The sequence below is a fragment of the Sminthopsis crassicaudata genome, chromosome 2 (genome assembly GCF_048593235.1).
Source record: "Sminthopsis crassicaudata isolate SCR6 chromosome 2, ASM4859323v1, whole genome shotgun sequence".
NCBI classification, from domain to species: Eukaryota; Metazoa; Chordata; class Mammalia; order Dasyuromorphia; family Dasyuridae; genus Sminthopsis; species Sminthopsis crassicaudata.
The window spans coordinates 11508970-11535258 of NC_133618.1; the positions used below are offsets into that span (position 1 = coordinate 11508970).

At 41.0% G+C, this 26289-nt stretch overlaps 1 protein-coding gene across 2 annotated transcripts in view; it reads left to right on the top strand.

Annotated features, from left to right (window-relative positions):
* Positions 1-26289, top strand: part of DOCK5 (dedicator of cytokinesis 5) — a 241128-nt gene that overhangs the window by 199383 nt on the left and 15456 nt on the right. For both annotated transcript variants that reach the window (XM_074285430.1, XM_074285431.1), the window contains 9 exons: positions 978-1068; positions 3878-3997; positions 5600-5689; positions 7976-8080; positions 11174-11315; positions 12443-12524; positions 13659-13743; positions 14532-14618; positions 18991-19167. In XM_074285430.1, coding sequence (XP_074141531.1) covers positions 978-1068; positions 3878-3997; positions 5600-5689; positions 7976-8080; positions 11174-11315; positions 12443-12524; positions 13659-13743; positions 14532-14618; positions 18991-19167 — 979 coding nt within the window. The remainder of the gene's footprint in view (positions 1-977; positions 1069-3877; positions 3998-5599; positions 5690-7975; positions 8081-11173; positions 11316-12442; positions 12525-13658; positions 13744-14531; positions 14619-18990; positions 19168-26289) is intronic.

Sequence of the window (26289 nt, forward strand, 5' to 3'; positions counted from 1 at the left end):
GAAACAAGTTAATAACAACAATTAATTATTAGCTTCTCAGGTCTCTTCCTATTCAACATCTGTGATACAATTTATTTAACATTTCTTTTGAATATTTCCAGTTCTTTTTTATTATAAATATTTCCTCTCCAATTGAACAAGGCCTTAAACAATTAATGACATTTTGAGTGATCAAATTGGAGGCAGAGGATGAATTGAAAGAGGCAGCAATTTCAGATCCATTAATCTATCAAGAACAGAGATGAACATATGTAATGGAGATAAACTAGAACCATTCCCAATATGATCAGAGGTGAAACAAGGTTGCCCTCTATCACCATTACTCTTCAATATTGTATTGGAAATGCTAGCTTCAGCAATAAGAGAAGAAAAAGAGATGAAAGGAATTAGAATAGGTAATGAGGAAACCAAATTATCACTTTTTGCAGATGATATAATGGTATACTTAGAAAATCCTAGGGGCAGCTAGGTGGTGCAGAGGATAGAGCATCAGCCCTGAATTCAGGAGGACCGGAGTTCAAATCTGGTCTCAGACACTTAACACTTCCTAGCTGTGTGACCCTGGGCAAGTCACTTACCCCCAGCCTCAGAAAAAAGAGAAAAAAAAAGAAAGAAAACCCTAGAGAATCAACTAAAAAACTATTAGAAATAATCCACAACTTTAGCAAAGTTGAAGGATACAAAATAAATCCACATAAATCATCAACATTTTTTACATATTACCAACAAAGAATAGAGAGGAATATTGATGAGGTATAAGATGGTCAGGTAACAGATGATTAATTATAGTATATCAACAAATCAATAAGCTTTATTAAGTGCCTTCTATATCTAGATATTCTAATAAGTGCGAGGGAGGTAAAGAAAGGTAAAAAGCAGGCCCAAAGGAGTCTGGTTGGGGAAACAGCCTATTCTAGAGCGATGAAGCCTTCAGTGACAAGGGTCCCTTGGGTTCCTCCTTGTCCTGCTTCCCCCAGGTACCTGTATAAACTCCGAGACTTGCACCGGGACTGTGAGAACTACACCGAGGCTGCAAACACCCTCCTGCTGCACGCGGAGCTCCTCCAGGTAGGAGAGACCTTTACAGATTTTACAATGTTCTATGTTAGTGATCATGATGACCATGAACCTTGCAGCTGCACCCAACTTGGATCCAGCTTCCATGTTTCAGGCCCACTCAAATCTCTCTGATCCTCTGATTATTTCACATTATTACGAGAAGTCACATGGAAACATAGCTCCAGAACCAGCCTCCAAGCCAGGCAGGCTGGGTCTCAATCCTACCTCTGACATACAAATTGATGCTTGTGACTCTGAGCAGCTGTTGAAAACTGCCAGCCACTGAGGCGCCATCCAGAACTGGCAGGGGGCTTTGCGCTAATTTGATTGGTTTTCAGAGAAAAAAACTCATTCTCACTAATTTGCCCAAAGTGATTTAGAAGAATGGACCCTGTACAGGTATCTAGAAAGGGGATCTCAGGAAGGCCTCCATGCATTCTCTTTGAAGTGAATTCACACATACATCAAAGTATCCTTGATAAAGAGGGCAGCTAGGTGGCTCAGTGGAGAGAGTTCTGAGCTTCCACTCAAGAAGAACTAAGTTCAAAGGCAGCCTCAAATACTTACTGCGTGACCCTGGGCAAATAATTTAGCCCTGTTTATCTCAGTTTACTCAAAACTCTATGTGTGTGACAGACAGTGGTGTCAGGAAAATCTGAGTAGACATTTTTTTTAGTTATGTAGCCCCTGGATATGCACTTTGCCTCAGTTTTCCAATCTATAAAAGAGGAATAATAATAGCATCTAATTCCAGGAATTGTTGTAAAGATAACATTTGTATGGCATTTTGTGAACTTTCTATAAATGCTAGCTTCTGCTATTGCTGCCATTATTTTTGTTGTTATTATATACAAAATAAATGAAGTTTTGGTTTTTTTAAAATGCTAGAATTTTAAGTACTTACTTTGTGCTAGGTCCTGAGGCTGTGCCATACTTGTTCCCACTCATGAGACCATTTACACCGTGGAAACCAGCAGATGTTACAAATGAGGGCTGGGTTTGTTGTTTGTTTGTTTATTATTTCATCTGTCTGGCCAGTTCTGTGGCACTCTCAGTAACTCCAAGCCATGACCTGTCTGGAAAACCCATCTTTTTAGGCTCCCCTTCGCCTGGTGAGGTTCTGTGACTTTCTATTAGGGAAGAGTATGCTCTCTGACTACCCAGGTTGTGGGGGAGGATGAGCGTGAGTGGCTTAAATCTTATTCCCGTGATAACTTTGAAGCAGGAGGTAGTTTAATAGATATTATCTAGGAACTGTGAGATCAGAAAGGGAGGTGGGCCACTCGTGTGGTCAGAGATGATGGGTTCATGGCCACACAGTGTACAAAGCCCCAGAAAGAAGCCTCCAATTGTCCAAGGAGGACTTATGGAAGGAGATGGGCAAGAACAGGGTGAGAATGAATGAATGAATGTTTTTGGTTCAGTCATGTCCAATTCTTCATGAAGCCACTTGGGGTTTCCTTGCCAAAGATACTAGAGTGCTTTGCCATTTCTTTCTCCAGCTCATTTTACAGATAAGGAAACTGAGGCAAACAGGATAAAGTGACTTGCCCAGGATCACACAGCTTAGTCAGTGTCTGAGGCTGGATTTAAACTCAGAAAAATGAACTTTCCTGACTCCAAGCCCCCAATCTCTATTCATTGTACTGCCCAGCTGTCACACCTCTCTCGTCTTAGTCTTTCCATTGTACCACTTACCTGTTGCAGAAATTATTCAAGTTAACCATTCAGCCAGCATATATTAAGCACCTCTGTGTTCCAGGCATAGGAGATGCAAAGACAAAAAGGAGCTTCCAATTTTTTTCTATTGCAGAAATAATTCAACTTAACCATTCAGCCAGCATATATTAAGCACCTCTGTGTTCCAGGCATAGGAGATGCAAAGACAAAAAGGAGCTTCCATTTTTTTTCTATTGCAGAAATAATTCAACTTAACCATTCAGCCAGCATATATTAAGCACCTTCTGTGTTCCAGGCTTAGGAGATGCAAAGACAAAAAGGAGCTTCCTTTTTTTTCTATTGCAGAAATAATTCAACTTAACCATTCAGCCAGCATATATTAATCACCTTCTGTGTAGATAATGCAAAGACAAAAAGGAGCTTCCATTTTTTGGGGTGGAAGTGCTTTTAATTATAAACCATCTTTTCATATTGTATGTTCCAGGCATATAAAGGCCATGCCATGATATCTTGAAAATCTGGGGATGGTCTCAGGAAGAGCTGAATTCAAGTCTTATCTGTGGATGGTTATATGGCCCAAAATACATTATTGCTCCAGGCAGTGCTGTAAAATTCTAAATTAAAGAGCAGGTTCTAATCTGGGTGGGGAAAGAGGATTTTCTCCCCAAGATTTTCCTGCACTCATGAAATCACAGTTCTGGACAAGACAAGATGACCAGCAATTATCTGACACTTACTATACACCCAGCATTGTACAAAGTGCTATAGATGCAATCACAGGGAGAAATAAAGTAGTCCCTATCCTCAAGAAACATATTCTGATGGGGGAAAAACAAAGAAGACAAAGGAACTGAAAGGGGGTGCCATGTATGGGCAAGGTATTGAAGACCAGAAGGTCAGAAGCACAGTAAAAGGGAAATAAAGGCTGATCAGCCTAGGGCTCTCTCCAAAATGAAGGTTCTAGTAGGGGATTCATCCATGAGGGAAGAAGACTAACCCAATAATGTCATAGAGGATTTCAGCTACTGCACCATTGGAAGGAAAAAATGGATTTGAAGCCATTGTAAGGTGCAAACATTTTGAATTTATAATCTTATTTGGTCATTGATCCTAACATTTATTTTTTCCTTATTTCTAGTGGTCAGACAAGCCCTGTGTGCCCCACTTGCTCCAGAGGGACAGCTACCATGTTTATTCCCAGCAAGAGCTCAAAGAGAAGCTGTACCAAGAGATCATCTCGTACTTCGATAAGGGCAAAGTGAGTGTCTTGTTGAGAAGGAGTGAGGGTTCAAGATCTGGCAAGGCTACTTCTCTGCCCTTGATGGGTTTGGACTGGATGAGCCATAATTCAGCTCAATCAGATAAACATTTATTAGGCACTTAAGATTTGCAAGGCTCTCTCCTGGGACTGGAGATAGAGAGATTGTTGGAGGTTCTGGAAAGGTGGTTGCAGGAACCTATTCAGTCCATCTCCTCCTCTGCTCTTAGCAACCTCTGGCCAAGGAATAGAGATAGGAGAAGTCTCTGGACACCAGCCTTAACCGCGGTAGTTCGTTCTCTTGTTAGTGTTGGCTCGGTCTCTTTTCATTGTTCATCTAGAAGTGTGTGTGTGGTGGGGAGGAGAGGATATCAGAGAGCTATTTGACTTGGCTACATAACATGCCTTTGACCTTCCTTTCAACATCATTATCAAAATTCTCCTCAAAATTCACATTTTTGGTTAAATAAATCCTTTAAATTTAAATAGGATTTGCAAAGCAAAAGTTATGATCCCAAGAATAGTTAACAGAAGGAAATAGTATTTTTGTCATCTCCATCTTACAGATGGGGAAACTGAGGCTTATAGAGCCTTACAGACTTGTCAGATAGAGAGCAAGAAGCAATATTTGAACCCAGATTTCCTGAAAACAGGATGAGAAATAATCACCTTGACTATAGATTCTTGGGCTTGTAAATACCAGATAATGAGAAGTAGCCCCAATATAATAAATTAAGATCCAGCCTTGAAACCTCAGGGTTCCTTAATTTAGTGACCCCCTATTGTAGAACCCTCTCTGAAGACACCAATGAAATCCCTGTTCCAGCTTCATCTCTCATTTTCAGTCTCTCAGCTAGAGAGAAAATAGCTAATATTTTTCTAGTGATTTTTCAAAGTAATTTAAATCCATTAACTGATTAGTTAATTTAGCAATTGAAATCCATTAACTGATCTAGTGACTTTTTTCCAAAGCAATTTAAATCCATTAACTGATTAAATCCATTTAAATCCATTAACTGATACAAAGAAAGATTAAAAAAAAAAACCAAAAACAAAACAAAACAAAAAAAAAGTCCGCCCTCCGGGAGTTTATATTCTATTGGAGAAAACCTACAAATAACAAGGCAAGGACCCAGAAATCCCATACCTAGAGGATGTAAGGTAATCTTTGAGCAGACAGTAGGTTCAGAATTAGAACTCAAGGTTCTTGTCCCACCACACTCCTTCTCCCACTCTTCCCTGAGCCAGTCCTGGCTTTCTCATCAAATGGACTTGGCCGCTGTCCCAGGTGCTAATGTCTCTTGTACCTTTTCCTCTAAACTCTTTGTGACATGATTATGGGAGACACAGTGTTCCTCGGTCTGGCAGACAGAATTCAGAGGAAGACACCTCCCTGGCCAAGTGGCCAAGAGACATAGAAACTCTCTTAATGTCAGCGAGGGGTCAAGCTGATCCGAGAGAGCCCGGCAGCCGGGAATGTCGGCAGTAACTCAACCCAGCTGCTGGCCTGCTGCTTCTCCTGGATGCTCATGAATGGCTTTTACAGCTGATACAATCGTTCTCTTGTTTTTCATCACCATCCTGACCTTCGTCTTCCGGAAGATGTGGGAGAAAGCCATCAAACTCAGCAAGGAACTGGCCGAGACCTACGAGAGCAAAGTGTTTGACTATGAAGGGCTTGGCAACCTCCTGGTGAGTCCCCGGGGGTCACTCTGGGCAGGCTCTGGGCGAGGCTCTGGAGGGTCACCGAAGTCACATCCATGGGGCCTCCCGGTATTCAGGAGGGTTTTAGGGGGTGGTGAGCTAAGGTTTGTTTTCATTGAAATATTTTCAAAATCAGAGAAGCATTTTGGTAAAGGCGGTGTCTTGTTCTCTGCTGGTGGAAGAAAAAATTACAGGAGGTACAAAGGGAGAGCAATAGCCAACCTCAAACTCTTTTTGAGGATCCCCTTTGCTCCAAAAGTTCCTAAATCTGAACCCTTGAAGGAGGAAATACTAATCAGCATTGATCTATTGCTTTAAGGTCTGCAAAGTGCTTCAAATATATTATCTCACTTTAACCCTCAAAATGATGAAACTGAATTTAGAAGAAATTGTGATTTATTTATTTTTCTTTTGTGAGGCAAGATCATAAAACTAGGAAGTGTTAAGTGTCTGAGGTCAGATTTGAACTCAGGACCTCCTGACTTCAGGGCTGGTGCCTAGAAATTGTGATTTGATTTGTCCAAAGTCACCAACCAGTGTCTAAAGCAAGATGTAAACTTTGGTGTTTCTCACTCTTAAGTTCAATGTTGTTTCCATTGGGCCTCCTGACTATTGCCTCATGAGACTGAATTAGGCAAGAAGCAGAAATAAACCATCTTCACCACAAATGGAAGGTTTTGGTTTAGTGTAGTTTGGTTTCTCAGTATATATTCTTAGCAAAAAGCAGAATCGGGGTATTAGATTTGGAATCAGGAAGAACTGGGCTCAAATGGGATTAATAGTGCCTGTTAAATCTATCTCACGAGGGGAAGCACAAATGAGAGTATTTTGTTCACCACCTTCACTTCCCAATATATTCCTCCCTAACTTCTTTGTCATTATATCAAGAAATTTAAAAATTAATTTAAATTGAATTAATTAAATTTAAATTTAAAATTTTTTTAAATTTAAAAAATGGCAAATCGAGCCCTATAGTTGGTACAGTGCCCATACCCATATTCTACAAAGAAGAAAAGGAGTTATTTTGTCACTTTGTTAGCTCTTCCTCAGGGTCTTAATTAGTTAACACAAACACACAAGGTTTTTCTTCCTAGTTTTTATTATTTCCATTTACATTGAGTTTTTTTAAAATAAAATGTATTGATATTTTTTCATTTTCCTTATATATTTTAAGTAAATTTTTATTGATATCTGGGGGGGGTTATATCATCAAAATTTTCCCCAGTTTCTTCTCCCAGAAAATCATTCCATTTAACCAAAAAAATTAATTTTAAAGACTAAAAAAATAAAAAGAAGGGGAAATTCTTGTCTTTTTTTCTTTTAAAAACAAATCTTTATTGATATCTATATTTCCCATTCAATCCTTCCCTCCTTCTTATCAGAGAATGAATAATAAAGAGTAAAAAAAGAGAAAGGCAAGGAAAATGTACAAGACAACTAAACAGCATAGCAAGAAAGTTTGGAATAATAACCAGCTTTCCATGCCCATGATCCCATACCTCTATAAAAGTGGAACAAAGAGGGAGTATAGGGGAATTATCCTCTCATGTCTTTTCTTTGGGGCCATTATTTTTTCACCACGTTCAGTTTTAATGCTGTTCTATCTGTTTTCATTGTTTTGATCCTTGCTTACACTCTGTTCTTGGTTCTTCATCCTTCACTCTGTGCTCCATAGAATTTTCCCATGCATCTTTGCATTAATCATTTTATGTATCTCGTTGATATTCCTTAACATTCATATATGACATCTTTTTTAGACAGAACCTACTTGGGCATCTACATTTCCCCCCATATCTTTGCTGCTACAAGAAGTCCCTTGAAAACCCTGAAGTGTTTTGTAATGATAATTAATATTTCTGTGTGATCGCCAAGCTCCATGACCATTCACTCTTTTTTACAATAAATTTGGGTTTTGTATCACCTAAATGTCTCCCTGTATCCATTCTCCTATTTTCTCCCCAAGAGTCATCCATTATAAGAATGTTTTTTTAACAAGAGAAAGGAGAAGAGGAGGAAAAAAAAAATCCTGCTCAACATACTGGCAAAATCTGACACTATATGCAAGCGAGCAGTCCCATGGACCCGCTTCCCACTTCTACAAAGGAAGAGAGTGGGTGTCTTGTCCTGTACCTTCCTTTGGAACAACTATGTTCTTTGTGATCTTTGTATTTATGTTTTTCTTAGCTCGGCTTTCCTTTGTTTGTGAGTTATCTGTGTGCTCTGTGAGCTCCATGACTCCCACTCCCAATGTTTTTATTCTCTCTTTCCTTTCAGAAAAAACGAGCCTCGTTTTATGAGAATATCATGAAAGCCATGAGACCCCAGCCAGAGTACTTTGCCGTCGGTTACTACGGACAAGGTTTCCCATCATTTCTTCGGGTAAGAGATCCCAGTGGGCTACGAGGCCGCTGGATATGTTCAAGACTGAAAAAGAAGGGCTTATTCTCACCGTCCCCAGTCTGCTCCCCCCGCAGCCTCGTGTTAGCATCTGTGCACTGTTCCCTCTCAATGTGGGTGGTAGGAGAGGAAAACATTTCCGGAACTGTCCAGCATCTCCACCCCCTCCTCACCTCCCATCCCTAGACACCACCAACATTCTGGCAGAACTTTTTAGCAAATGGCTCATCCCAGGTGGAGCGAGATGGAGAAAACAGGCCGTTGCCGTGTCCGGCTGGAAAGAAGCAGAGCCAGTTAATTGTTTGTTTATTTATTCAGTTTCTAGCTAGAATTGAAAACAGCTCAGCCTCTAAAATTGGCTAAAAATACACAATCTACCCACTCCCTTTAAAGCTGTGGAAAGTACATTGAAGTCCCCAGGGTTTTTCACACCCTTAATGAGAAATCAGTGTGGGATGATGGGAGTACAGGCTTTTCTGAGCCAAGCTGTACCCCCTCTCCTCTCTGACCATAACCAAGGCTTTTAACATTACCGAGACCCAACTTTCTCATCTGTCCTGCATCCTGCTTCATGAGGGATATTGTGACAATTGAATTAAATTCTGAATGAAAAAGTACTCTGAAGTCTTTAAAGAATATATACAATTCCAAAGGGCCCTATCCCCGGTGCCTTGCTGCCTCTCACATTCAATTTCAATGAGATTATTATGATTAATTTTACCATTATGATTAATCTCATCAAAGTGACATTTCAGAAGGGCCACAGATAGGGCACTCTACCTTTGAAGTTGAGAACTTGGTTCAAATCCCCCCTCAGACAATTACTATTTATGTTAACCCTTGCTTCTCTGTGCCTCAGTTTCCCCATTTGAAAAATTGGGGAGTTGGATTCCAACTGGAATGAGGATGTTTAAATCAATGATTCCTCTCATTTGAATAATCATGTAATTATGATGAACAGTATGATATAAGGGATATAGAACTTTCAAATTCCTCCTGTTAGTGATAATATCTCTGTGATTTGGTATAAAATACTTAATCTCTCCATGTTGTAGGCAATTCTTAAGTTTCTGAGAAGCTGACGACCTGTACTAGTAGAGAGGACTACCTCACCTGGGAGTTCCCTATTACACTGAAATCACAAGTCTACTCTACCGTCATCTTTATCAACATTATTATTAATGTCTTATGAAATGGAGTTTAGGTAGAAAAGGCTCTAGGACAAGTTTCCATCCTGCTCTTCATCATCGATTAATTGCTTAGTATGTGGCAGTACTCTAGACCAGGGGTTCTCAAACTACGGCCCACGAGCCAGATGCAGCCGCTGAGGACGTTTAGGCGACCAGCCGGGTTATGGCAAATGGGCTGAGGGGCGGAGACAGTGTGAGCTTTTGCTTTTACTATAGTCCGGCCCTCCCACAGTCTGAGGGACAGTGAACTGACCCCTATTTAAAAAGTTTGAGGACCACTGCTCTAGACAGTAGGGATTAAAAAAAAAAAGTTGAACCTATTTACATGCTATCAGGAGAGCTCACATCTGTCTTTGTAAGTCCACGAAAAATACACCCAAAATCATTTTTAAAGGAAAAGCACTAACAGCCATCATCTTTCACATTTAATATTCTATGGTCTATTTCAAATGCAGATAAAATGACTGTTTTTAATGATTTATCATTTTATAATTTATAATTATTTTATATTGGGAGCTATTTCAAGTAAGCTTGGTACAATTCCAGTAGCAGACAGGAATGAAAGTCCATCACCTCACCACTTTTCTCCTTCAGGAGAATCAAGATTTTTCAATGACTCTGTCTCCCAAAAAAATGAGCTTGAATCTCATTGTTTCCATACATATTGATTTGTAAAGTCTTGTAAAGAGGTTTTGTAAAATCTGCAACAAATCTCCCAGAAAGCCTGACCCAATGTTAATTTTTCCAATCCATTTCTTTCCCAAAGGGAAGACCTTCTCATCTTTAGAAGCTGTTCTAAGATAAAGATATTTCTGGGATGGAGAGAGGAACCACCAGCCATCTGGATGGTCTAACCACTGGCTCTTGACCTAACTTATTTTTCATGGAAATTTTTCTCTCTCAATGGCACTAGCCCTATCTCCTGTTCTACGGACCTAAGTTCCCCAGATATTGCTAGATATTCCTCAAAGATCCAAGAGCTGGAAGGGAGTTTGATAGCCATCCAATCCAACCTGCATCAGAAAAACAAACCTGCCTCTTCTGTTTGTCTCAGTTATTGTTCTGGGCACCAGAAACAATACAGATTCTACATAACTTGCCAGTCTTTGATTGGTCTTCGATCTTCGTCCAAGTGATGGAGTTGTGTGGCTTCTTCCTCTTTAGTGTCTCCTGCCTTGGTCACTCTCTCTCCATTGCCACCTTTGTCACCCTCGTCTCCCCCCGTTTAATGGCACCTCCTGTGCTTAGTTCCTAATTCCTCCAGATCTCACTCCTCTCGTGATTCTGCTTAAGTCCCTTAACAACCTTCTCTGGCTTTCAAACCTCCACCCCATTTACTTGGTCTCACTTTATGTAATAAACCTTGCTTCTCACTCTTTCCCCCATAGTTCTTCTCCCAATAGAATGCTTATTTTTACCAACTCACCTTCTCTCATGCTGTTGTTCCTGTCCTGTCTGACTCCCGTTTGGGGTTTTCTTAGCAAAGATACTGGAGTGGTTTGCCATTTCCTGCTCCAGTTCATTTTACAGAAGAGTAAACTGAGACAAACAGTTATTTGCCCAGTGTCAACCAGCTAGAAAGTGTCTCAGGTGAGATTTGAACTCAGGTTCTCCTGACTCCAGGGCAGCTAGGTAGCCCCACAGATAGAGCACAATTGAACAGCAACTTCCTGACCCCAGGCCCATACCCATAGTCCTTTGCTATTTTGCTTCCAGATCCTTAACAAAAATTGGACATTTTCTGAGAACAATAACCTAAATTTCCACCTGGCTGCTTCCTCAATGACTGGGACATTTTCCTTTTCTTTTACATCTATGCTGTGCAATTGCACCGTGCCTCTCACCCCACTTTCTTTTGACCCTTCTCTCTTCCTTGAACATCCAGAACAAAATCTTTATCTACCGAGGAAAGGAGTATGAGCGAAGGGAAGACTTTAACCTGAAGCTGCTGACTCAGTTTCCCAATGCAGAGAAAATGACCAGCACAACTCCTCCAGGAGAGGAAATCAAATCATCTCCCAAACAGCGTATCCTTTGCTATGGCTTTTATTTGGCTCGCTTAAGAGGCTAAGTGGAGTCTTAGCCAGATTTCCTGTGACCATCAGCTGCTTACTTCATCTCTCTGCCTCAGTTTCCCTTTGTGTTATATATGTGACCCCTTATAATTTGATTCCGTTTCCCTCATTAAATATTTATTAAACTCTTATTGTGTGCCACACACATTAGAGATACAAAGTCAATCTAACCTCGAGGAACCACTAGTGAAATTATAGGTAAGTAAATATAAGATAAATAAGTTATTTTAGGGAAGAAATGAGGAAGAGGCAACATGGGAGCTGAGTTCAGGTGACAGAAAGGGCCAGGGATTCTGGCTTCTGGTTCTCAGTCACCTCCAGCCTGCTGATCTGTGGCTGTGCCAACAAACATGACCTCCAGGAGCCTCCGTTTCCTCATCATGAAAAATAAGAGCATGGAATGGATGGACTCAAAAGTCCCTTCCACTTTTAGATTCCTTGATTCTTTGAAATTTCAAGTGTAACTCAAAGGTGTCCATTCTAGAAGGAGAATTGTTAGGAAGGACACCCCTCCAGGTTTTCTTGCACAGCCTAGCAGGGTACCAAAATTTTATTCAAACATGGCATAGTGGATAGAATTAGTCTCAAAACCAGGAAGTTCTGTCTTCAAATTCTGTCTTAACAGAGACTGACGGTGTGATCTTAGACAAGTCCTATAACCTCTCAATGTTCCAGATGTCCCTCTAAAATTTTAAGGGACAGAGGTGTCCTGTGCTCGTCTTCTTTCAGATACTTAGCCAAAACTGGAAAATGTCTGAGAACAATAACCCGAAGTCCCACATCTAGTGGTTTCTTATTTAATCTCTCCCCACTTTTAACTCTAGCAACCTCCCTAAATTCCCAGAATGACAAAATGATTGTCTAGCTCCAGCCATAATTAAACCAAAGACCAGCATTTATTAAGCATCTACTAAAGTGAAATAAAAACCTGTTCTTGGCCACAGAGAGCTTGCTTTCTATTGCATGGATGGGAAAGAGCAGCATGTACATGGCTAATTAAGCACAGGGTAATTTGTAGGGAGAGGGGGGATGGACTGAAGAACCAGGCTCCCATGTTGCTTCCTTAGCCAAAGTCTCAGACATGCAATGCTTCACAGTGAAGCCCGTGATGAACCTACCTCCAAATTATAAGGACAAACCTGTTCCGGAGCAGATCTTGAAGTAAGTGATTACCAAACCCGCCGAACTCCCTCTTGGTGGGAATCATGGGATGGCTCAGTTAAAAGGCAAGGGCCCAAACAGAGCTAGCTAGCAAGCCCTCCAGCCCTGAAAGACCAGGACCCTTTTCACTAAGCAAACTGAGCCTTTGGGGGCATCTGTCCGGTTCAGCTCAACCAGTCGTTATCGATATGTAGTTGGTATATAATTGATTTGAATCACAAGCCTCTGGGTTCAGCGCTGGGAGTACAAGCAAAAAGTGAGTCCATCTCTGCTCTCAAGGAGATTGTATTCTTCAGGAGGACACAAAGTGATTTGTCAAGGGCTAGAAAGCACTGGGTACGCATGGCAAATGACAGAATCACAAAAGGACAGGAGCAAGGTACTGATGTATTTACAGTGTGTCTGTGGGGGCAGAGGGGCCTTAGACTTGGGACTTCGTTAACACGGGGACCTCCTAGTATGGAATCTCCCTTCACCAATGCAGATCACCCCCTGACCCAACTACTGAAAGGGTCCCCAGGGCTCACGCCGGTGTGCATCGTTGTAAGGATTGTTCTAAAGCCTTTTCGCTTTAGTGCTCAGCACGTCAGATAGGCAAGATGGCTGGATTGCTTCTGGGATGACCCCTTACACCTTAGCTGGGTGAACCTGGGCAAGTCCCTCAACTTTTTATCCATAAAACAGAATAACGCTCCCCCTCAGCCCAGTGTCACGGGATGATTTTGACCGTCAGATGAAATAGCATTTGTGAGTTGTTCTGCCAACTTGGAGCCCCATGTAGGGACCAGCCATCGCCATTCTTCTTTTTATTACTGGATAGCAGATTTTTAAGCTGCCTTGCGGCCCAAACACCTGGATTTATGAAAGACTGCCTAGAAAGGCAGTAGAAGCACTTAGGTAGTGATACGGAGCTGTTAAAATTCTGTCTCAGGCATTTCTCAGCTCCCAGGCAAGTCCACTTCCTTACCTCTCTTAGTCTCAGCTTCCTGATCTGTAAGATGGGGAAGGGGTGATAACAGCACCCCTCTCATAGGGATGTCCTGACAATCACACGAGCTGCCAAGTGCTTTGCAAACAAAAAAGATGCTCTGTAAAAGGAGGAAGGTGATGGGGTTCTCTGCCATTCTTCCCCAGCTACTACAGGGCCAACGAGGTTCAGCAGTTCCAGCACTCCCGGCCCTTTCGGAAAGGAGAAAAGGATCCCGACAACGAGTTTGCAGTGAGTTCCATGTTCTCTCCTCACCTCACAGACAGCCTGATAATCATGTTGTCTCTGTTTTCTCCTCGAGCTGGTGATGCACTGGAAAAAAAGGCTGGCTCCATGATGTGATTTCTATTCCCGACCCTGACCCCCGTGGTCCAGCATTCTGTGTTTCTGTGTTTTCAGGGCTCCTTCATGTGTATTTCAGAAACTCATTCTATCCTTTCAAGCCCCTTTAAGTCTTGACAATCTGTGTGTGCCCCTTGTTCTGTGTCCTAAAAAGGACTTCCCAGATATGACATTCTGAGTTCTAAGCCTTCGAGCTCTCCTCACTCCATGTTCTAGAGTTCTTCCCCACTCTCCCACCTTATGGTCTAGAGCAGGGGTTCTCAAGCTACAGCCCACGGGCCAGATGCGGTCTCTGAGGACGTTTATGCGGCCCGCTGGGTTATAGCAAACGGGCTGAGGGGTGGAAACAGAGCGTGAGCTTTTGTTTTTACTCTAGCCCGGCCCTCCCAGAGTCTGAGGGACAGTGAACTGGCCGCCTGTTTAAAAAATTTGAGGACCACTGTTCTAGAGTTCTTCCCAACTCTCACCCTGGTGTTCAAATCCCCACTCTCCCTTCCCTTTTTTTAGAGTTCCTCCCCACACTGCATCCCATGTTCTAGAGGCCCTCCCTGCTCTTACATTCGGTGATTCAAATATTTTGGGGAAATTCACCCTCACTCTCCAGGCAGGCCACTGGGGAATTACGGGCTGGGTTTTATTAAATTGCTTGATGGAGTTTTGCTCCCTTCTGCTTTCAGACCATGTGGATCGAGAGAACCACCTACACCACGGCCTACACCTTTCCTGGGATTCTCAAGTGGTTCGAGGTCAAGCAGGTCACCACGGTGAGTCCTCTGCCGGCCCTTCAGGAACGTCTCTTGGACCCTGAGTATGCTCTGGGCCTCCTTAGGCCTCCCTCCCTCCCCTCAGCATTGTGTTCCAGCAGCCTGCTTTTTTGCTAAAGAAAGGCACAAACCGTGTCTCTAGCGTGCACAGAAAACTCTCTAATTATTTAATCATCTGATTTCCCTCAGCTGTAATTAAAGCGACTAATTGGCCCAGTCCTGCCTGGCTGACCCCAGCACCAGGCACAGGCCCAGTGCTGGTTGGCGGCAGCCAAGTCAGACCAAGCTAGTTCATGGGAGAGAATTAGGGAAAAGGAAAACCTTCTTCCCACATTTTCAGTCATTCCAAACATCCGAGGCTTTGATGGGCCACAGCCCACCTGGGAGCCACTGCTGGTTGTGCCCCCACCACAAGTGTTGTTAAAAACCCTGACCTCTCTCTTCAGTTGCACAACTGGGCCCCTAAACCCCCTGAGTCAACACCGTCCGTGGCACCATCACCTGGGTGACTTTGGGCAAGTCACTTCTCTCCAGATCTCACTTTATTTATCTAGAAAATGAGGGGATTGGGCTCGATGTCGGCCACTGAGGTCCCTGAGAGATCTGACATTCTGCCTTCTGTGGCCTCTCGTGGCTCTGCCATTATATGTTCTACCCTGAACACTCTACGTTCTGTGAGCATCCTACTTCCATGAGTGTCCTACATTCTACTAGGAATGTTCTATCGTGAACATCCTACGTTCTACTGTGAACACTCTACATTCTCCTGTGAACACTCTACGTTCTGTGAGCATCCTACTTCCATGAGTGTCCTACATTCTACTAGGAATGTTCTATCGTGAACATCCTACGTTCTACTGTGAACACTCTACATTCTCCTGTGAACATCCTACGTTCTGTGAGCATCCTACTTCCATGAGTGTCCTACATTCTACTAGGAATGTTCTATCGTGAACATCCTACGTTCTACTGTGAACACTCTACATTCTCCTGTGAACACTCTATGTTCTGTGAGCATCCTACTTCCATGAGTGTCCTACATTCTACTAGGAATGTTCTATCGTGAACATCCTACGTTCTACTCTGAACACTCTACATTCTCCTGTGAACATCCTACGTTCTGTGAGCATCCTACTTCCATGAGTGTCCTACATTCTACTAGGAATGTTCTATCGTGAACATCCTACGTTCTACTGTGAACACTCTACATTCTCCTGTGAACACTCTATGTTCTGTGAGCATCCTACTTCCATGAGTGTCCTACATTCTACTAGGAATGTTCTATCGTGAACATCCTACGTTCTACTGTGAACACTCTACATTCTCCTGTGAACACTCTACGTTCTCCTGTGAACAAACTATGTTCTAATGTGAACATTCTGGGTTCTTCTTTGAACTTCTTACATTTGTAAATATCCTACATCTTCTATGAATGTTCTACTACGAAAATCCTACATTCTTCTGTGAACATCCTATGTTCTACTGTGAGCATTCTATGTTCTACTGTGAGCATTCTATGTTCTATGAACATCCTGCACTTTCTATGAACATCTTACCTTCTAATATGAACACGCTATATTCTGTGAACATCCTACATTCTCCTATGAAAACCCTACATTCTCCTAGCAGCAGTCTCCTGTGATGAAGCCCATTCTATGTCCTATGATCCTCCGCTTCATGGAAAGACTGAGGCCGGCTCCCATGATGAGGGGCAGATGCTGTGCAGACTGCACTTTTAGTCAGGATGCCCAGGCTCAGATTTAGCCTCAGGTGCTTCTTGTCTCTCTGAACCCTTTCTAGCTTTTCTCCTGGAAAAAGATTTCCTTCCTCCGGGGTACATGAGATCCCTCAGTAACCTTTGATGACGGCGTCTTCTCTTCTTTTTCATACATCATCAGTCTCACCTTTTCGGGGACCAGGTGTGTCCCACTTACAGACCAACACCAGGAGTTCTCCCCACGTCTGAAATTGATCCACCAGCTGGCCACCCTGGCATCTCTGCCCTTCTTCCTTTTTCTGCCGATCTCTCTTAAAAGTGACATCACCCCCGGCCTGCCATGTTTCACATCTTGCCACTCATTTTCTGCTCTGCTCATACCCACGTGCCTTCTGTCCCCACTGTACAGAAACTAGACTGTAACCCCATCACTGAGCTCTCAGGCCAAGGGCCTTCTCTCAATCCTCATCCTGCTTGATCTCTCTACAGCCTTTGCCACCTTCTCCCCCCTCTTCCTTTGGATTCTAAGTCACGCCATAGTCTCCCGGCTCTCCTCCTACTTCCCTTAGCTCTAGATTCTGTCTCCTGTACTGGCCTTCTGTCTTCTTCTATATCCCTCAATATGGGTATTCTTAAGGGTTCTCTTTCTCTTCCGATCTTTTCCCTTCCCTTCCCTTTTTTCTCCTTTCCCTTCCCTGTTTTGCGAAGCTCTGGGCTATCTCATTAGCACTTAGCAAGAACCTAACACTGTTTAACCCTTTTCCTTTCCCTCTTCCTTTCCCTTCCTCCTCTTCTCTCCTCTGTTCCCTTCCCTTCTTTCCTTTCACTTTCCTTTCCTTTTCTTTTCTCTCCCCTTTCCTCTTCTCCCTTCTCCTGTCTTCTCCCCTCCTCTCCCTTACCCCGCTTCTCTTCTTTTCCTTCTCTCTACATCCCACCCCTTAGTGATCATATTCATTCTCATAACTGGGTCCATTTCCTATCTAATCTTTTCCCATCATTTCTGCATCTGCAGCATCTCTCTCTCCTCTCTCACCTTCTAGTTCCCTCACTCACAATCTCAAGGAGACGTGCCCATTATTCCCTTTCAGCCAGATAATCCCGGCCACACTCTCTCCTGACTCCAGACCATCCTTGATTCTGAGTTCTCTCTAGGGAGGTGCAGGGGCCCTCTGTGCATCCCTTCCACGGCCCCTCCCATCTAGGACAATGCGCTGTACACAGTAGGGCCTGCACGAAGGTCAGTTTATTCCATCAAATCCCTCGTCTAAGAGCTGCGATTCTAAAGCACTGTGAATCCTTTTTTTAACCAGCACATAAGAACTGTATGTTCAGTTTTATATCTATTTCACCCAGAGTTGCTATTGCTCAAAACGTGGGTGGTGGCTGCTTTCAGACTCCACAGCACATTGTTTTGAATATTTTCAAAGGTTGCAGATGTTCATCCTTTGCGGGGAGATTTAATTTTGGGAAATACCCAGAAGTCTTTCAGGATCAAGTCTGGTGAATAATTCAGTTCAGTTCTAGCAAAAAATTATTTTTAAATAAAATTTGATTGATATCGTTTGTTTTTAAATCAGCTGCATTTTCCATTGTATCTTCCATATCTGGGAAGAGCCGTCGGAAGCGTGAGAGAAAAGTTTGGGTGGGGGAGGGAGATAGAGAGAAACAGAGACAGAGATGGAGAGAGAGACAGAGACAGAAGTGAAACGAGATAGGGATAAAGAGGGATAGAGACAAATGGAGAGAAACAGAGAGACAGAGATGGAAAGAGAGAGAGACAGAAATGAAGAGAGAAAGAAAGACAGAGAAAAAGAGGAGACAGAGATAGATGGAGATGGAGAAAGACATGACAGAGAAAAAGACAGGGGAAACAGAAGGGGAGAGGCGGACAGACAAGAAATGAGGAAGGAAGGAAGATCAAGTAAGTTTGAATCTTGCCTCTAATGTGGACTACTTGTGACCTTGGCACTCCATTTTCTTCTCTGAATCTTAATTTTCATTCATTGTCAGATGAAGTAGTTGCACTCCTTATAATGACCCTTGTGGTGCCTCCCAATTCTAGGTCTAAAATTCTCTATGTTCTAGAAGATCTGGAGTCCAGGCCAGGTCCCCTAAGTCCAGAACAACTGTACCCTACTACACCTGGGCACAGCCTAAGGTCCCACGAGAACTGATTTAGTCAGTAGTGCAAACTCCACTGTCTATTATAACCCATCTGTAAGTCCTAGATAAGTCCTAGAGAGTTGGCTGGGGCTCAGGGAGGGGAATGAGCATTTATGTAGCACTTACCATGTGCCAGACAAGACATTAATGGTTATTTTGGTCAATCCTCTCATTTTATGGAGGAAGAGAATGAATGTTATCAGACAATTTTATTAGATAAAACATTTATGGTTACTCTGGTCAATCTTCTAATTTTATGGAGCAAGAAGGTAGGGGACTTGCTTATGGTCACACAGCCAATAAGTGGGAGAGCCTTTTAGCTACCTTTAATGAGTAAATGGAATAGGGATTCTAGAAGATTAAATTTAATCCCAAAACATCTCTTTATCCCCTGGTTTAAAATGTGACTATTTTGCTTGACTTACCACATTAAGGTCTCGCTCTGTGGGTCACAAATGGCCTTTGTCCTTTTTCTTACTTCTTACTGCTCAGGAAGAAATCAGCCCCTTGGAAAACGCCATTGAGACCATGGAGCTCACCAATGAGAAGATCAGTAATAGTGTCCAACAACATGCGTGGGACCGCTCGCTCTCCGTACACCCCCTCTCCATGCTACTCAACGGCATTGTAGACCCTGCTGTCATGGGTGGATATTCCAACTATGAAAAGGTAGGCAAGGATCTTCATAGAACTGGAATGGATGGAGGGATGGATGGATGAGTGAATAGATGGAGGGATGGATGGATGGAGGGATGGATGAGTGAATGGATGGAGGGATGGATGGAGGGATGGATGGATGGATGAGTGGATGGATGGAGGGATGGATGGATGGATGAGTGGATGGATGGAGGGATGGATGGAGGGATGGATGGATGGATGATGTGGATGGATGGATGGATGGAGGGATGGATGGATGAGTGGATGAATGGATGGAGGGATGGATGGATGGATGGATGAGTGGATGGATGGAGGGATGGATGGAGGGATGGATGGATGGATGGATGGATGGATGGATGAGTGGATGGATGGAGGGATGGATGAGTGGATGGATGGAGGGATGGATGGATGGATAGATTTTATGAATTATTATACGGTAAGCACTCAGGATACAAATGGAAAATCAAGATAGTCTTTCCCTTCAAGGAGCTTCCATTCTAATAGGGAGAGGTATCACACATAGAGCAGGTAAAGCCCAGGAACATATGCTTTGGGTTGGAAAATTACAGCTATATGTACCATGGCCAATAGGTTGACACACTTGTTTACAAAATGATGGAGTTGATTGGGTTATGTTCTCAGAACTGCAAAGCAGAATGGAGGAGAATGGATACGAGTGCTAGAATGTTAGCAGTCTCGAAATGGCCAGGGGAGTAGCATTTGGCTAAAGCCCAGGTGTAGATATACTAAGTGAATAAGGTAACCAAGGTTTGGGAGACCCAGAACAGGAAGTCCAGGCATGTAAAGGTTAGCGATCTGTAGGGCTTACCATGTTTCTTGTGCATTATAGCATTAGCATAGTACCCGGCATATAGTAGGTGCTTAATAAATGTCCATTGACTAACTGACTCCTTCTCCCAGGAGATAGGAAAGTATTTTCATTTTATCCATTTGCCAATGGCAGACAGTCATTAGAAGGCTCATCCTCACTCATACAATCAGTCAGTAACATGGTCAGGGTTGGGATCATGGGGCTAGAGATTTGGAATCATTAGAGACTTTATAGATCAAGAAGTTCCTTTTATAGGCGCCCAAGGGGAGGAGGGAAATGATTCCCTAAAGTCTCAGAAATACTCTTTGGAAAATTTGGTTTTACACACATATATTGTATCTAGGATATACTGTAACACATTTAATATGTATGAAATTGCCCATCATCTAGGGGAGGGAGTAGAGGGAGGGAGGGGAAAATTTGGAAAAATGAATACAAGGGATAATGTTATTAAAAAATTACTCATGCATATTTACTATCAAAAAAATTATAATTATAAAATTAATTTTAAAAAAATACTCTTTGGAAGAGTCGGGACCTGAATCCAGGTCCTCCAGGGATCCTACAAACACAACTTGCTAATGCACCTAAGGAAAATTTCCTCTATTTGCCTTCCTAACTCAATTTCTCCAGGATAAAAGTCAAATAAAATTAATAAGCACTTACTATGTGCTGAATGCTAGGGAGGCAAAGAAAGCTTTCCCTCAAAGGAACTTCCATTCAAAAAGGGAAAACATATATATAATAACACAGGTATGTTATACAAAGTAAATGTATATAAAAATGTACAGCATCTATACAATGTAGATACAAAGCAATACTAAAGGGGAGGGCATTGGTCATGGCTTTCTACATGGGGTCTAAGCCTTAAAGAAAGTCAGAAGCTCCAAGAAGTAGATGTGAGAAGGGAGAATATTCCAAGCCTGGGATACAGTCTGTGCAAAAGCTTGGTGATGGGAAATGGAGCACTGTGTGCAGAAGTACAAGTAGACTATGAGGGCTAAACCAAAAGGGAGAGTATTAGAGACTATATGACACTAATCATCTATGGAGACATTGGAAAGGCTCTGCCCTTCCTAACCCATTATGGGTTAGACTGAATGATCCAAGGTCCCTTCTGATTATTATGACAGTTAGAGGTAGATTAGGACTTTTAAAAAAACAAAAACAAAACAAAACAAAAACAAAACAAAACAAAACCACTTGTCACTGGAGATGAGAGACCGGAATGATCTGGCTTACCCATTTTCAAGGTTTACAATTAGTTTGAGATTTCCCTTCCTTGAAATCCAAATTCTTTACATTTTCTGCCAAGTCCCAGAAAGGGCTTATAGACTTTCCCACATGAAATGGTTCATGTACTTTCATCATTTCACTTTAAAAAAATCTTTTGCTCTTAATAATGGGTAGTTTTTGCCGCACTGAAAAGGGAAAAGAAAGGGCCTTTGAAGTCAAAAACTCTTTCAAAAATGAGACTGTGACAGACAAGGAAGGGGGCTAAGTTTTATAATAAAAGTTTAAGAAAAAAGTGTTAAAACTAATCCAGAGATTGCCAGCAGAAACTCTTCCTCCACAGTGATTTTTCATCATTTGTTTTTGAAATCTTCGAATTCCCCATAGACATCACCACCTTCCCCAACCCTTCCTACTTCCTAATTTCTTATTATTATTGAGTCAAGTTAGACCCTCCATTTTGGAGTCTATGATTCTGTGATGATTTCCCAAGATGACAAGCATTTTTTTAAAATAGTTCTTATTTGCCAGATATATGCACGGGTAATTTTACAGCATTGACAATTGCCAAACCTTTTATTCTAATTTTTCCCCTCCTCCCCCCCAGATGGCAGGTTGACCAATACATGTTCAATATGTTAAAAAGTATAAATTAAATACAATATATGTACACATGGATGACAAAAATTTCTAAGCACTTACTTACTGTAGCCCAGGTGCTGTGCAAAGCTCTCTGGAGGGCCATTTTCTTTTTTTCCCCCAATAATTTTTTAAATTTATTTTAAACAAATACAGAATGAGAAAAGGAAAAAATATTGCCATGTACACTATAGAACATGAGAGAGGGTTCAATAGAAGACAATAAATTTCCATTTCAAAAAGTGATTCAAATTCAAATAATAAATACTACACATTATTTTCAGTTTTTCTTTGCCTCCTTATAGGTTTTCCTTCTGTAAACTGTTTTATTTTTTCCCCACACTCCCCTCCAAAAAAGATTATAATTAAACATGGATATATACACATATACATAGATATCTATAAACATACACATATAGAGACATATATACTCACACACACATATATTGTATACCTTATGCCATACTGTATTTATTTCCTCCTATCATCTGTTTCTCTGAAGATGGATAGCCTCTTTCTTAACAGGTTCAAGTCTTTCCATGTTTTTTTTTAAATCAACCAGCTCATCATTTCATATACCACAGCAATATTCCTACCCAATCACATCCTAGCTGAGAGATTGTCTATGACAATTTTAGCCCACCCATTTTCTGCATTTTTTCAATTCTCGGCTACATAGGTTTTATTTATACAAGAAAATTTTAACTTAAAGAATTCAAAATGATCCATTTTGCATTTCAACAATGCTTGAGAGTTTAAGGTCTGATACTCCCTTTACATCTTTTCCCCCTGGTTTCTTTGAAGTTCTAAACCTTCTTCCAAATGAATGTTATTTTTTTCCTAACTCAATAAGACCATTTTTAGTAATTTAATTGAGATGACATTAAATAAAAAATATTAGCCAGGCAAAATTATCATTTTAAAAATTATATTGGTTTTATCTATCCCTGATCAATAAATATTACTTCAGTTATTTAGATCTGACTTTATTTGTATTAAAAAAAATTATGTTTAAGTAGTTCCAGTTTCTATTTTGGCAGCTATATACTCAGGTATTTTATATTGTATAGTAATTTCAAATGCTTAAAGCCAATACTGAATCACATTGCTGAAAGTAGTTTTTTTCTATTAGTCTATTTTTCTCTTTTGATTAAATTTATTTTAACTTTAATTTTATCCAAGATCATGATTACTACCCCCTTTTTTTTACATAATTAATTCTACTGCTCTGTTTTATCTTTTTTTTTTAATCTTTTATCTGTCATTTTTATGTTTCCTGAAAGCAACATATTGTTGAATACAAATTTTAATCTGCTATTTTCATTTTTATGAATAAATTCATCCCATTTACGTTCTAAGCTACAATTGTGTATTTTCTTCCTCCCTATCTGCCCCCATCTCACAATCCTCACTTTATTTACCCTCTCCCTCCACATTCCTCTGCCTTACTTACCTGCTACTTTGCACTTCTAGTCCTTAATCTACTCACTCATCCAAGAGTTCCTTTTTTATCCTTTCCCCTGGCCCTCTCCCCTTGCCCTCTTATTTCTTTCTAAATTTAGAAGACTTTTATACTCTTCTGGATGTATATTTTGTTCCCTCTTTAAACTATTCCCAATGAGAATAACGTTCTCCCCTACAAGTTTCTTTATCAGTTTTTCCTTTTATACCTCATTTGTATGAGATTATTATTCCTTTTTATCTTTCTTGGCACATTTTAATTTTTTTAGAATTGCCCCTATCAGGTAATCTGACTATTCTTTTTTAATAATAGATTTTATTTTCAAAATATGTGCAAAGATAGTTTTCAACATTCATCCTGCAAAACTTTGTGTTCCAAATTTTTCTCCCTTCCTTTCTCCCACCCATCCCTAGACAACAAATAATCCACTATATGTTAAATATATGTGCAATTTTTCTAGACATATTTCCACATTTATCATGCTGCACAAGAAAAAAATCTAGTCTGACTATTCTTATATTATTTCTTCTTGATTTTCTTGGATTGCTCTTTTTTTTTCCCCTAGCTTTTCTTCAATCTCTCTTATTTGATTTTTAAAGTCCTTTTAAAATTCTTCCAATTCTTTTTGTGCTGGAGAAATTTGATATTTCTCATTGTAATGGAGTGTCTTTTTAGCTCCATTATCTTCCTTTGAATGCGAACCCAAATCTATTCTATTCTCATAATAGCTATCTTTAGTAGAGTTCCTTTTCCTATATTTTCTCATTTTTGTTTTTTTATCTTTAAAAAAAAAAAAAAAAACAACCATTAGGGTTATTAAGTTCTAGTTCTGAGGGATGGGGAATGATGCCCTACCTGCTATTATTTTCTTTTTCGGGACCCAACTTTGGGCTCTTCTCTCAATTCCTAAGGCAAGGCTCCTTAGCCACACTACCCCACAAATAATGCTACTTGCTGCAGTCCCTCTGGTGGTAGAAAACTACAGCTGTCTTCACTACTTTGGAACTGAGGTAAGCAAGTTCCTAGAGCCAGCAGGGTCCCAGCCTCTCCCTACTGCACTCATCAGGTATGTGCTAGCTCCTTCTCAACATAGCTTGTCCCTCAGAAGTGGAAGGTCAATTTTCTCCTATTCAGCCATCAGACCCCCCACATTGTCTGTGAAGCAAAAGTTTCTAAGTTCTCTCCATCCAGCTGCCTTCAAGAGGTTGTTGAGTCTACAAAGTCAGCCTAGAGATGTTTGAATTTCATTTGGGCAGAACCTCTGGACCTGGAGGTCAGGTCTTTCCTGGAATCTTTTCAAATGGTCTTAAGAGAACTGCAACTTTACTCTGGTTTTTATTTCCACTACTCTACATTACCTCTCAGGCAATGTTCTGTCTTTTTCATTTTTTGTGGAGGAAATTTAGAGAGCTGAAATTTTCTCACCTACTCCTCCTTCTTTCCAAAATCATCTCCCCCACCATTTTTTCCCATTTTCCCAGAATTACTGGCAACTCTTCCCCTTCCACCTCAACTCAACACATATCTAGTCAGTTGTGATGGTCAATTTTGTTTTGCCAGTGTTCTCTCCATGGCATTTCTTGAATATGTACTCTTCTGCCCACTCATGTCTCTACTATCCCACTTCAAGCACTTATCACCTCTTGTTTGGACTACTGTTAGTAGCCTCCTAATTGGTTCCTTCCCAAAACACATATCTGACCGAGTGACCATACAACCTCCCAAGACTCAGTGGTTCCCTTCGTGCCTCTAGAATAAAATATAACTCCTTAGTCTGCCATTGGACCATCTCTAACTAACTTTTCCTGATTAATTTTCTATTATTCACTCTCAACTTCTCTGTTTTGGGCTATGTGCATCCCTCTTGTGTTGACCTTCACTGCACAGTCCCCCATGGTTTCCTGAATCACCTCTGCCTTTTGGAATCCCCACTTCCTTTCCTGTTCCCATCACCCACTACCCTCAGCCACCCACTGGAATTTCTTGGTACTTACTTTGTGTAATGCTCTCCCCCATTAGAATGTAAGCTCCTTGAGGTCAGGGACTGTTTCATTTTTGTCATTGTATCTCCATCATCTGGCATAGTATCAGCCCATAGTAGGTATTTAATAAATGCTTGCCAAATTGAATTGAAATAAATTAATTATTTAGTTAATTATCTATAACTATTTGGTAGTATTAATATTAATAAATATTTGGTTGATTATTTAGTCTGGTCATTGCTAGCAGTCTTGACATCTATGAAAAGAAATATGTTTTTCATATATTTTATCTATTTTAATAACCAATTTTGTATTGAGGTGGTTTGCTTACATTTTTGGAGGGGAAGACTTCTTGCCAAATGGATTATAAGGTTTTTTGAGCATAAGATTTATGCCTTCTTTGGGGGGGGAAGATTTCTTCCCAACCTGACTATGAATTTCTTGAGTGCAAGAATTATGTCTTCTTTTGTCGGGAAGATTTCTTCCCAACTGGGTTATGAGGTTTTTGAGTGTAAGATATATATGCCTTCCATAATGTTACATCTCATTCCGTGACTAGCATAGTACTCTATACACAACAGACATTGATTATGGGTTTACAGATTAAATGAATGACTGGATGGATGGATGAAAAAAAGAAGGAAATTCACATTTTCAGGGCTCTCTAGAATCTTTTCATGGATAGATGCCACATCTATAAAACTCCTTTTCCTGAGTTCAAATAGTTGTGTTTTCCTGGCTAAGCCACTTCACTCATTTTGCCTCAAATTTCCTTATCTGTATAATGAAGTGGAGAAGGAAATGGCAAATCACTGTAGTATCTCTGCAAAGAAAATCGCCGATGGGGTCACGAAGAGTCAGACGAGACTAATCGACTAAACGATAACAACAATGAAGAGTTTGACCATGACTGAAATGACTAAACAATAATTTGTCTTCAGATTTGAGACGTTAAGCCGAGGGTTCAAACGGTCCATATAGAAGGG